Here is a 12,249-nt window from a genome sequence, read left to right as displayed (position 1 = left end):
AACACTTGTTTTACTAATCTTTCCCTCACCCATTCTGTTTAAGTGACCATACCACTGTGTTAGCAGAGCTAACGCACTCCTGGATGCCGACAATGTCAAGTTCTTTCCTAATATCTTCGTTTTTAATATGATATTGCAATTGATGCCATTTGTTCATGCCTCTAATCTTTCTCATGACTCTCTCATATCTGTGGTCTCTAGTCTTTGGTCAAGTGTTTTACTTCTGACCCAGCTCTCAGATCCATAAGTTAAAACTGGTACACTGTCTTGTATACAGCTAATTTAGTGTTCCGACTAATTTCTCTCTTATTCCATATGAATTTATTCAATTGACTTCCTGGCATTTATCCAACACAGTGTTTTAGTCATTAAAATTTAAAAAGTTGCCCCAACTAGTGATTTGGCCTACATTGGCAGACACTGTGAATTTGAGGTGAGAAAGAATGAACATGTTGGAGATGTTGAGCACAAAAGAAAGGAAAGCCCACCCTACTTCAGCTACTAGCCATACAGTTGACTGGAATATTTCCACCATGTCATGTTTGGAAGAAAACTTTTACCCTAGACTTGTCATAGAATCCGTGACAGTTATCCATTCTCTAAAGGTCTCTTAACAGAAACTAAGGACTTATTAAATCTCATCTCATCTCATCTTCTTTGTACCCTCTTTTACCTTGCGGTGTCGAGGATTTATTAATCATCGGATCTCAAACCGTTCACAGGATAAGGTGGTCAGCCCTATGCCCCTGGGCTTATTAAATGACATTTGGAAATCTCTCCTTAGATCTCTTAACATGGCTAATTTCTAGTAGTAAGACTTATACGTTGGTTAGACATAACTGGTAATTAATTTGCAGAATTAACAACGCATATGAAGTATTTTAATTAAAGATAACTTTAATGAATCACTTCTATATTTCAGCAATGTCACATTGCCATCTTCAGGAACGTAAAGATATGGTACTAAGGAACTAACAAACAGATAGAGGGGACAGCCATGGGTTCACCACTTTCCCCACCCTTGGCCAATTTCTTTATGGAGACATTTGAAGAGAAAGCCTTAAACTCCGCCCCACAAAAACCTACTATTTGGCTTCGTTATGTGGATGATGTGTTTGCTATTTGGCCACATGGCTCAGACACACTCCACTCCTTCCTAACACACTTAAACAACCAACATCCCAGAATCCAGTTCACCTTAGAAAAAGAGGAAAACAACACCCTCCCCTTCCTAGACACTTTAATCACCCGCTAGCTTGATGGATCTTTGGTTTTCTCTGTTTACAAAAAACCCACCCACACTGGCAGATACATTCACCAGCAATTCCCCCCCCCACAACAATATGGGGTGATAAAAACACTATATAACAGGGCAAAATTAATCTGCTCAGATGACAAGGCCCTGACTATGGAACTAAACCACATCCTCAACACTTTCTTAGCCAATGGCTATAACCCCAAAAAAATCCAAAAAATACTAAAACCTGTAAACCACAACCCCCCCTCCCCCCCTCCACAATAAAGACTACACCAAGTCTATCACTATCCCCTACATCCAGGGCACCTCTGAAAAAATAACTAATATCCTCAAAAAATATGACCTTACTTCCTGTTACAGACCATATAAAAAGTTGGCATCCCTTATCTGCTCTACCAAAGACCAACCACTTCCCCTAGACCTACCTGGTGTATACCAGGTCCCTTGCAGCTGCAAATTGTCCTACTTTGGCCAAACAGGCAGAACAACAAATATCAGGATTTCAGAACACCAAGACTACATCCGTTTTCACCAGTACAGCCGCTCTGGGTTGGCTGACCATGCCTTAGATACCCATCATAAAATTCGTTGGAAGAAAACAAAAATAATCCATCGCAGCAAGTTTAAATACGAAAGATTATTCAAAGAATCTTCAGCAGCTCTAAAAAACGTTCCTAACCTCAACAAATTTGGGTGCATGAAACTGCCCCAAATTTGGGAGACTTTCATTATGAGAACTTCAGCCCAACTGCCAAGACTACCAAATTAGCCCGCAGGAACAAAAGTAGTTTCCCATTAGGACTTTAGGAACAAAAGTAGTTTCTTACTTTCTTCCTCATTTGCTTTGTTAGTTCCTTAGTGCACATACCATATCTTTATGTTCCTGAAGATGGCAATGTGACATTGCCGAAATATAGAAGTGATTCATTAAAGTTATCTTTAATTAAAATACTTCATATGCGTTGTTAATTCCGTAAATTAATTACCAGTTATGGCTAATTTCAATTTTTCTTTATTGGGTAATAGCTAATGCATGCCATGTGAATCTGCATTTTTGTTATAATAAATTTATTAATTTCTATTGTAATGATTTTTTCAGCATTGAAAAACTGTGTAGTTATTTATTTTTATCTGATTTTTATAAACCCCGAAGAATCCACCAGCCATGAGGTAACAAAATTAGTTGCTACAAGTTTCTTAATTTTTACAACTAATAAAAAATCCGTTTTCACCCTTACATTTATCTTTTTTTTTATTATCCTTACAGATCATAAATATTAGTTTTAACTAAAAATTATAGTGAAAAAAATTGAAACTAGTCTATCACATATATATACAAATGTGTCAAAATGTATGCACCAAATACAGAAAGGTCATGTTACATGGTCAAGTGAACTGCTTCCAGATGCAACACACATGCGAAACACAGCTCAATATGAATCTGTTAATATCTCTACCTCATCCACTTCTATCTTTTTTGTCTGGTTCTATTTCAGAGTCCAAAGAATTGTTGGGTCTGTCTGGAGTGCATATCTTACCAAAGTGATTACCTTATGATTAAACTATGTATGGTGATTTTATCATGATAGATGAATGTAATTATTATGTAACATGGCATGGGAGGAAGGCTAAACATGAGAAGAATTGACAAAAATCAATCCTAATACCTATTCACAAAGAAAGAAAACAAAATGTGGATTGCAAAAATTACAGAACAATAGCTCTAATGAGTCATGCGGGAAAAGTACTTATGATAATATTAACAGAAAGAATAAGGATACTAATGGAAGATGAGCAAGCAGGATTTAGAAGAGACAGAAGTACTGTGCACCAAATATTAATGTTAAGATTAATTGTGGAGAAAGCTTTATGTAAAAATAAAAATGTTTATACCTATTCTGTTGACTTTCAAAAGCATTTCACGGTATAGATTAGAAAGTGGCATGGGCTGTACTCAAATCTTATTGAGTGGACAAGAATGTGATTTGTCTCTTGTCACTGAACATTCAGTGACATGCAGAGGCTGCTGTGAGAAACTGTAGAGAATTAGGAAGGTGATTTCAGACAAAAAAAGGCATAAGACAAGGAGATAGTTGGTTGAGTAGCAAAAGTGAAGTATGAGCAGCAGATAGCTAATGAAGCCAAAAGGAATTCTAGGGAGTTCATTCGATATGTAGCCAGCAAAAAAAAAAAAAAAAAAAATTGATGAAAGAATGACATTGATTGGAAAAAATGGTGTAAGATCAACTGCTAAAGAAGATATAGTGGAGATACCTAATGAGCAGCTCATAAAGGTCTTTCATTCTTGTGAATGTGACATCATGGAGAGTTTGAGAGCAGTTGATGATGGAGAGGACAGCCTGACTGTAAATGAGCAAGAGGTATATGGGGAATTGAGCAAACTTGATGTTAATAAGACTGTGTAACTTGATAATATATCACCACATATTCTGAAGGAATGTGCCAGGGAGTTAGCATCTGCCATGACATATTTTTTTAATGCGAGTCTTGCATAGTCAAGTTCCTAAGGAGTGGAAGGAGGGCAAGATTTTGCCACTTCATAAGGAAGGTGATAGAACTCAAGTATCAAACTATAGGCCTAGCTGTGTGTCAGGTGTTGTGGTTAAGTTGTTGGAGAAGCTTGTGAGAACTAGGATCCAGAGTTGGGTTGACAACAATAGTATTATCTTTGATGGACAACATGGATTTGCTAACGGGATGTCATGTTTTAGTAATCTACTTACTTATTGCAATAAGGTGACTGCTTCCTTGGACAGAGAAGAGGGATATACAGTAGAATGCTGGATTTTGCAAAGGCTTTTGATAGATTACTGCATGATAAGTTGATAGACAAACTAGAGCGGATTGGGTTGGATATTAGATTAGTGCATTGGATCGGAGACAGGCTATCTGATAGGTATCAGCAAGTTGTGTATGGGGGAAGCAATATCCCAGAAAAGGAAAGTCACTCGTGGTGTTCCTCAGGGGTCTGTTTTAGGGCCATTACTGTTTAACTTGTATGTTAATGATATTGGCAAAGATTGGGATGGAGATATTCACTTGTTTGCAGATGATGCAAATTTGGGATGAACTATGAAGAGTAGAGAAGATCTTGTGCCTCACAAGAAGACTTAAATAAATTGAGTAATTGGGCATGAGAATGGGGATACAAGTTCAATGTTGCAAAATGTAAGGTTTTTAAAATTTGGGAAACAAGGATTGGATGTAGAATTTATGCTTGATGGGGATATTTTGTTGGAGGTGGAGGAAATAAGAGATCTTAGGGTGATAATAAATAAAGATCTGAAATTTAGGGGGACTCATTACCAAAATTGTGAGGATAACACAAAGAATTCTGGGAATGATGTAGAGGACACTGACTTGTAGAAGTAAGGAGATTTTTGTTCCATTATATAAGGCTCTGATTAAGTTACACATGGACTACTTTGCATAGATTTGATCACTTAGTTTTCAAAAGGAAGAAAAGATGTTTGAAAGGCTCCAGAGGCCACTGACTAAGGTAGTTTCTAACCTCTGGAATGTTGAATATGAGGAAAATTTGAGTAGATTCAATTTGCAGAGTCTAGTGGACAGGATGAAGAGGGGAGATATGATAGAGACCTACAAGTTCATAAGTGGTTGTTATAGGATCAGTGTTGAAGAGGTTTTACAGAAAATGGTGGGAGATCAGGGGAGAACCAGAGGTCATCTCTGAAACTGTATAAGAAGGATGTGAGTAAGGCAGCGAGAAGCAGGTTTTTGCATGCAGAGTTGTGAATGATTGGAATGCCTTGCCTGAGAGGGTGGTGTCTGCAGAGAATTTGAATGTGTTTAAGGTGCAATATGATGAGCTGTGTGTATGACAAAAGGACCTCCTAGCTGAGTCCTTGATTTCATGGCGTGTTAGGATGATAATAATAATATCCTCAAGTATCTTCTTGAAAGAATAATGGATGTCATCAAGGCCAATATAGGGAGAATTTCAGTTCAAGGTATAAACAGTATGAAACTTGCAGATGATGTAGTCATTATTGAACACAGTGAAGGGGAACTAGAAAGAACAGAGCTGAAGTTAAGTGAAGAATGAAGATGAAAGAGTTATGAGATAATAACAAACATTGATAAAACAGTGTTTTATCAATGTTTGTTATCATCTCATAAAAAACATTGATAAAACAATAACAATGATATTCAGAGAGAGAGAGAGAAGAGAATGAAAAAGGAAATAAATATATATCGACGGAGAGGAGATGGAAGGGGTTAGGACCTTCACATACCTAGAGAGCAACATGATGCATGATTTTTACCAGCGTTTCTCAACCGGGGTTCCGCGAGACATTGCTAGGGGTTCCGCAAGAAATAATAATGAATAGCAGTGGCAAATAAATGAACTTAAACAGTGGAAGAAAATAATAAACATTCTCTGAAAGGAATAAATTTGAGTTCACATTAGTTGTATTAACTCCCACTAGGGTGCGAGGCAATGCTGTCCATGATCCACTTATCGTGCCGCAGCCGGAGTTTGTTTTAGCATTAGCTAGTGTTGCTTATGAGTCAGTGCAAGCAAGAAACGCGAGAAGTGCAGTCAGTCTCTTATCAATCCTATGTGTTTTCCAGAATGTAGGTTATGTATTCATTCATTGATATGAAAAGTTGTATGTTTTCTCGGCTAAACTCCACTTTACGGTGATCGTAATTTTTGGGAAGGTTACTCCTTTATTTCAGGTTGCAGTCGATAGTTTGAGCAATTGATTTTTGTTATTTCATCAATTTATTAGTTATATCGTTACAAATTGTGCATTTAGGTGTTATGTATTTATGAAAGTTAGACTCAAATAAATAATAATTATGTTTAAATAATATTATTAATTACATTATTATTGAGAACGTGACCTTAAGAGAAGAGGAAGAACTTTGTGGGCTGCAATCTGATTGTACATTCAAGATGAGATTTACTGACCTATGAATAGTATCCTACTATTCGTAGGAAAGCAATGAATATATTGCTGTAGTTTTTCAACGTCTTACATGTGTGAGCAAGCTTTTTCTTGTTTGACAAGTATTAAATTCAAAGACAGAAATCGTCTCCTTTCTGTTGAAGATGAAATCTGTGTTTGTTTATCTAAAATCCGTCCCCAAAGTAAGTATTTGTGTACCAAAAAGACAAGCATAGGTTTCACATTAGAAAATTAAATTTTATTATTCATATTTGTTTCAAAAATAATAATTCTTTGGCACATATTTTTGCTTATATGACATTTTACTTTTATTTATCTGATTATTTTGAAAATAACAAATAAATGATAAAGTTATTATAGCACTTATTATTTGTTTTATTCATGATCTTTAAATTCATAAATAATAAACAAAGATACTAACAATGATATATAATAATTATTATGTAGGGGTTCCCTACAACATGGGTATTATTTCAAGGGTTCCACAAGGGCAAAAAGGTTGAGAAATGCTGATTTAGACTAACAAAGAATTAAGATCCTGGATAACAAAAGCTAAAGTAAATCTATAGGCAATGGACAAGATATGGAAAAATAACTCAATGAGCTTTCCTATAAAGCTGAGACTGCCTGAAACATGCATATACACAAGTGGTTGTGTATATGCATGTTTGGTTGTGAATCATGGGTAATGGTCAACGAAACTCCCCCCCCTCCCCTGTTTCCATGCATTCTGAAAAATCTGATCTGCATCAATTTGGTAATAATTCTTATCAACTTATATGTCTCAATCATGTCCCTTCCCCCCTCCCCCCTTCATAATAAATTTAGTTTAATCCTTTATCCAAGTGTGAGCAAACAAAGTTTGCACCTGGAAGTATCTTCAGGACTGGGGTAAGGTGGTATAACACCAGGCAACTCATTGCAAAGGTGGAGCAAGCTAACATCACTCCTATCTCCCATAATGCAAAACACATCTCCTTGCGGATATGTCTAATGTTATGCATTAAGGGAAGGGCCACTACCCAGACTAGTTTCGACCTTTATTGAGGTCTTTTCAGTGGGAGCCAGGCCCAAGTGGAGATACCAGGCAGAAGCATTAGCAAGGTCATCTCTACCTATAGGAGTTGCCTGCCTGATATCTCCACTTGGGCCTGGCTCCCACTGAAGAGACCTCAGTAAAGGTTGAAACTAGTCTGGGTAGTGGCCCTTCCCTTAATGCATAACATTAGACATATCCGCAAGGAGATGTGTTTTGCATTATGGGAGATACTGAGATAGGAGTGATGTTAGCTTGCTCCACCTTTGCAACGAGTTGCCCAGTGTTATACCCCCCCCTTTCCTTTTATCCATTTGACTAATATTTGCATTCACTCATTCCGTCATCACACACAATATTCCAGAAAACATGCATCACCTTAGTCAATCAGTTATCTCTGTAACCTTTCCAGGATCACTTCATCCTTTCGAAAATCCTGGTGACCAAATCTGTGCACAGATTTGGTCACCAGGATTTACCTGATTACACCTTGTTATGATCTGATTAAAGCTTTGAACAGTGGAATCACAACATACTTTCTTATACTTATTAGTGGTCTCCACATCATTGCCATAATCAGCTGTGTCATTCTCATAATTTTAGTAAATATCCTTGTACTTTCAGGTCTCTATGCATTCCCACCCACACACACTTCTAAGATTATCCCCATCAGTCTTATACTCTGTATGCAATCTTTGCTTCCCATATTTTAAAACATTACACTTTACTATATTGAAATGGTGTTCTCTTTCACACTCATTCAATCTAAGTGCTCCTGGAAAGCTACAACAACAACACTTACCAACTTTGTATCATCTGCAAACAACTGTATATCACATTTCAAGCCCTTCATGTCATTTACATACAAATTAAACAAGGCCCTACAATATATCCCTGGGGCACACCATTAATGACTATCCTCTTCTGGGATATCGCTTCCCCATACACAACTTTCTCATACCTATCAGGCAGCCAGTCTCCAATCCAACGCACTAGCCTTCCATCCAACCCCTATGTTCTAGTTTAATTACCAGCTTATCATTTGGCCACAGCGAAGGTCTTTGCAAAATCAAAATCTGCTTCTCTGTATGCATCTTACTTCTCTAATGTATTTTACACCTTGTTATAATAAGTAAGCAGATTGCTAAAACAGGATCTTCTTTTTGGAAACTTATACTATCCATCAAAGAGAATTCTGGTGCTTTCAAACCACTTCTGAATCCTGATCCTCACTGGCCTCTCTAACACCTTGACCACAACTTTGCATAAACAATTGTCCTATAATTTAAAGCCTCAATCTTATCCCCCCCCCCTTGTGAAGTGGAACAATTTTATCCTCTTTCCTCTCCTTTGGAACTTGGGCCAATCTAATAGTAGGAGATTAGGGGAGAACCAGAGATCATCTCTGAAACTGTATAAGAAGAATGTGAGCAAGGGAGTGAGAAGCAAGTTTTTTGCATGCAGAGTTGTGAATGATTGGAATGCCTTGCCTGAGAGGGTGGTGTCTGCAGAGAATTTGAGTGTGTTTAAGGTGCGGTATGATGAGCTGTGTATATGACAAAAGGTAAGTTAAAGCTGATGTTAGCTTCCTGGAACATTCCTTCAAGACATATGGTGATATATTATCAGATCTTATGGCCATGTTGACATCAAGTTTACTCAATTCATTTACTTCCTGCTATACATTATGTTACATTCACAAGTATGGAATACCTTAATCTGAGACTCCAAACCGTGCTATCTCATTAGCAAACTCTAAAGAAGATATGATTGTTTCAGCTAGTGAGGTATGTGGTGAAGTTGTCTGCAAGCATGGAAAAATCCTTCTTTATCCTTCTACTGTTATCACTGATCAACATCATTCATCCATCTATTGACCAAATATTGAAAAAAGTCCCTAGAATTTCTTCTCATCTCATTTTCTAACTGCTGTTTATAGTGTACTTTTCCTTCCCTTACCAAGCAAGTTATTTTCCTTGCTTGTTCTTTGTACACCTCATGTAAACTGTTGTCCCTTGTGTATTGCTTCTCATCTTGTTTTATCTCCACAATGCCTTTTTTTCTAGATTGTTTGTTTGTTTCCATCACTCATTTCATATACCTTATTTAATCTCCCAACCTTTGAAATACACTTAGACAATTGCCTTTGTCAGATAGTTCCTGAGTAAGGACCAAGCAGAATTGATTTTCTTCCAGTACAATTTCTCATTCCATGATATCACTAAAAGCCACCTCCTGAGTTTGTCATAATCTCCCACCTTATAATTCATGAAGTGAAGTTAATTGCTTCATGGTCACTTTCACCAACTGGAGGAAGATTTGACACCTTATTTACAATAATATCCTCTGATGAGATAATCAAATCCAAGAACCTTGATTTTCATGTACCCTCTGTTACATAGTGCCTGTGATAGTCGTCCCTCAAGAATTGCAGAAATTCATTCTCTTTGGTTCCATATGCTGTCTCTTCATTCCAGTCTATATTACCATATTGAAATCCCATAATGATCACCCTTTTCTTATTAGCCAAATGCCTATACATTTCCCTCTCACTGCTCTCCACATTATGAGGTCTGTAGAATACTCTACTGGTGGTGAACTTCATCATGTTCACTGCTACTTCACACCATACTGCTTCAAAACCACTGGTACTATTTTCTCCTTGCATCTCTAAATTGGAGATGCAAGGAACTTTACATTAGTTAGGCACAACTCTTCTGCTGTCATCAGCTGCTCACCTCCACAAAAAACTACATATCCCTCCATCTCTATTCCTATCAAAATGTTATCCTTATCCAACAATGTGTCACTTATTCCAACAGTTTTTGGATGAATCAATACTACAGTTTCATTCTCCTTATTTTGATTACTTCTACTTGAACGAAGTCTCGCTTCGCTGACCCTACATGTCAGTTATGACACTTTCATAACCCCTCTATCATCACTGATATTACACCTCTCTCTAGGTCTAAATATTATCCCCACATCCTTGACTGTCTTAATCGATCCTTGAATATTCACACATATACTCCTAAAACCATCTATACTCACACAGTTATTATTATTATTTTTTTTTTTCAGGTGAATGATCAAACAGTACAGATAGTTGGATTCCCGAATTCAATAAGAGGTGTTCTTTGGGATTATTGGCCACTTGATAAGGTAACATTGAGTGTAGATTTATTTATTTATTTATTTTTGTTTTAATTACTATAACTTGTTTATGAGCACATATATTTTTAACCTGTTTAATATATTTTGGTACAGTTTCGGGGTGCTTAAGGGTCAAAGCTGTATAACTGAGAGGAGACCTCCACATAGCCTTTAAAGGAATGCGGAGAACCGACCAGGGCTTCTGACCTAATGTCCAATCCTCACCTTCTCGTGGTGCACCCTGTTGGGTATCTACTTTGATACTGAACGAACGAGGATGGGCTGGAAATTTGGGATTTAGCGACCAAATTGTATTCTTATTGGTTAAACCAAAATAAAAAATGATGGTACAACATGACAAAATTTCATGCCGGCTGGGGCGTCGCCCGGTTAAACAAGGCCCCCGTTGTTTTCGCCAGGGAACCAGGGCGAACAGCGAAAAGTCAGCTACTGGAACAAATCTAAAAACAAACCCCAACTCAACATCACCAGAGTTAAAGATCGGTACTATCAATGTAAGAAGCCTGAATGGCAAAGAAATGGAGCTAGCTGAGGAATTAGATAAGTACCAGATCGACATAATAGGGGTGACTGAAACAAAAAAGACCAAAACTGGTGAGATCTTTCTGAGCAATAAATACAAAATGTTATATTCAGGCAATACCAATCAAGGAAAAGAAGGAGTAGCCATAGTATTCAACACAAAATACGAGGCTAATCTTCTTGAATGGCAGTCAGTCTCAAGTAGAGTAATGTGGGCAAATATGAGAATGGGGAACTGGACAATGAGACTTATTTGTGCCTATGGTCCCACAGAAGGTTCTACTAAGGTAGAAGTGGAGGAATTTTTTGAGGCTTTAGAAAAAGCAACTGACACAATGAAAAAGGAAAAGTTGGTCCTTGTTGGGGATCTAAATAGTAGAGTAGGAAATGATTGTGAGACATACAAAAATATTTTGGGAAAATTTGGAGAAAAGAGCAAAGCTAATAATAATGGCAAATATCTGTTGGATTTCTGCTCAGGACATGGACTGGTTATTACTAACACCATGTTCCAACATAAAAATGTGCACAAATTCACATGGAGAGAAGAGGCAAGGAATAAGAAAAGTCTCATTGACTATGTTATTGTTGATAGTGATGTTTTCTCCCTGGTGCAGGACACCAGAGTGTACAGAGGATTTGAAATTGGAAGTGATCACTATTTAGTCTTGAGCAGGATAAAATTGAATTTCATATTGAAAAGAATAACATGTAAGAAAGTTTTAAAGCGAATAAAAGTTGAGCAGCTCTCAGATGTAAACTGCAGACTAAAATACAGAAATATTATTGAAAAGAAAATGAAAGAGTTTGAGAACAGGAATCAAACCTTGGAGATTCAGTGGCAAACTCTGAAGGAAACATTGATTGATTCTGCCAGAGAGGCATGTGGTGAGGTTGTGTGCAAAGATAAAAAAATCAGAACTCCCTGGTGGACACAGGAAGTTAAAGAGGCAGTGAAGGAAAAGAAGAAAGCATATCAAAAGTTCCTGGCAAATAAGTCAGCTTTTACTCTTACAGAATACAGAGACAAATGTAAGAAAGCTAAACAGTGTGTAAAACTAGCTAAACAAAAGTCATGGGAGGACTTTGGCAAGAATATAGAAAATAAATATCAAGAAGGTGGCAAAATATTCTGGAGGTTGTTGAAGAAGTTTAGGAATGGAGGAAAGAGTGCTGTAAAAGGAATTAGAGATGATAAAGGTGAAATGAAAACAGGAGAAAAAGATATCCTTGAAGTATGGAGTAATTACTTTGAAAAACTGCTAAATGAAACAAGCAGTGATGACAGCACAGTGATAAAA

At 37.1% G+C, this 12,249-nt stretch overlaps 1 protein-coding gene across 5 annotated transcripts in view; it reads left to right on the top strand.

The window, feature by feature from the left end:
- Positions 1-12,249, top strand: part of Oseg6 (intraflagellar transport protein Oseg6) — a 745,559-nt gene that overhangs the window by 298,456 nt on the left and 434,854 nt on the right. For all 5 annotated transcript variants that reach the window (XR_016549279.1, XM_090403102.1, XM_090403101.1 and 2 more), the window contains one exon: positions 10,334-10,414. Coding sequence is in view for 4 of the 5 variants with exons in the window: in XM_090403102.1 (XP_090259228.1) it covers positions 10,334-10,414 (81 nt within the window). In the remaining variant the exon portion in view is untranslated. The remainder of the gene's footprint in view (positions 1-10,333; positions 10,415-12,249) is intronic.

This window comes from Typopeltis vanoorti, chromosome 13 (assembly GCF_054136105.1).
Source record: "Typopeltis vanoorti isolate ZY-2024b chromosome 13, IOZ_Tvanoo_1.0, whole genome shotgun sequence".
NCBI lineage: Eukaryota > Metazoa > Arthropoda > Arachnida > Uropygi > Thelyphonidae > Typopeltis > Typopeltis vanoorti.
This window is presented reverse-complemented; position numbering and strand designations above follow the sequence as displayed.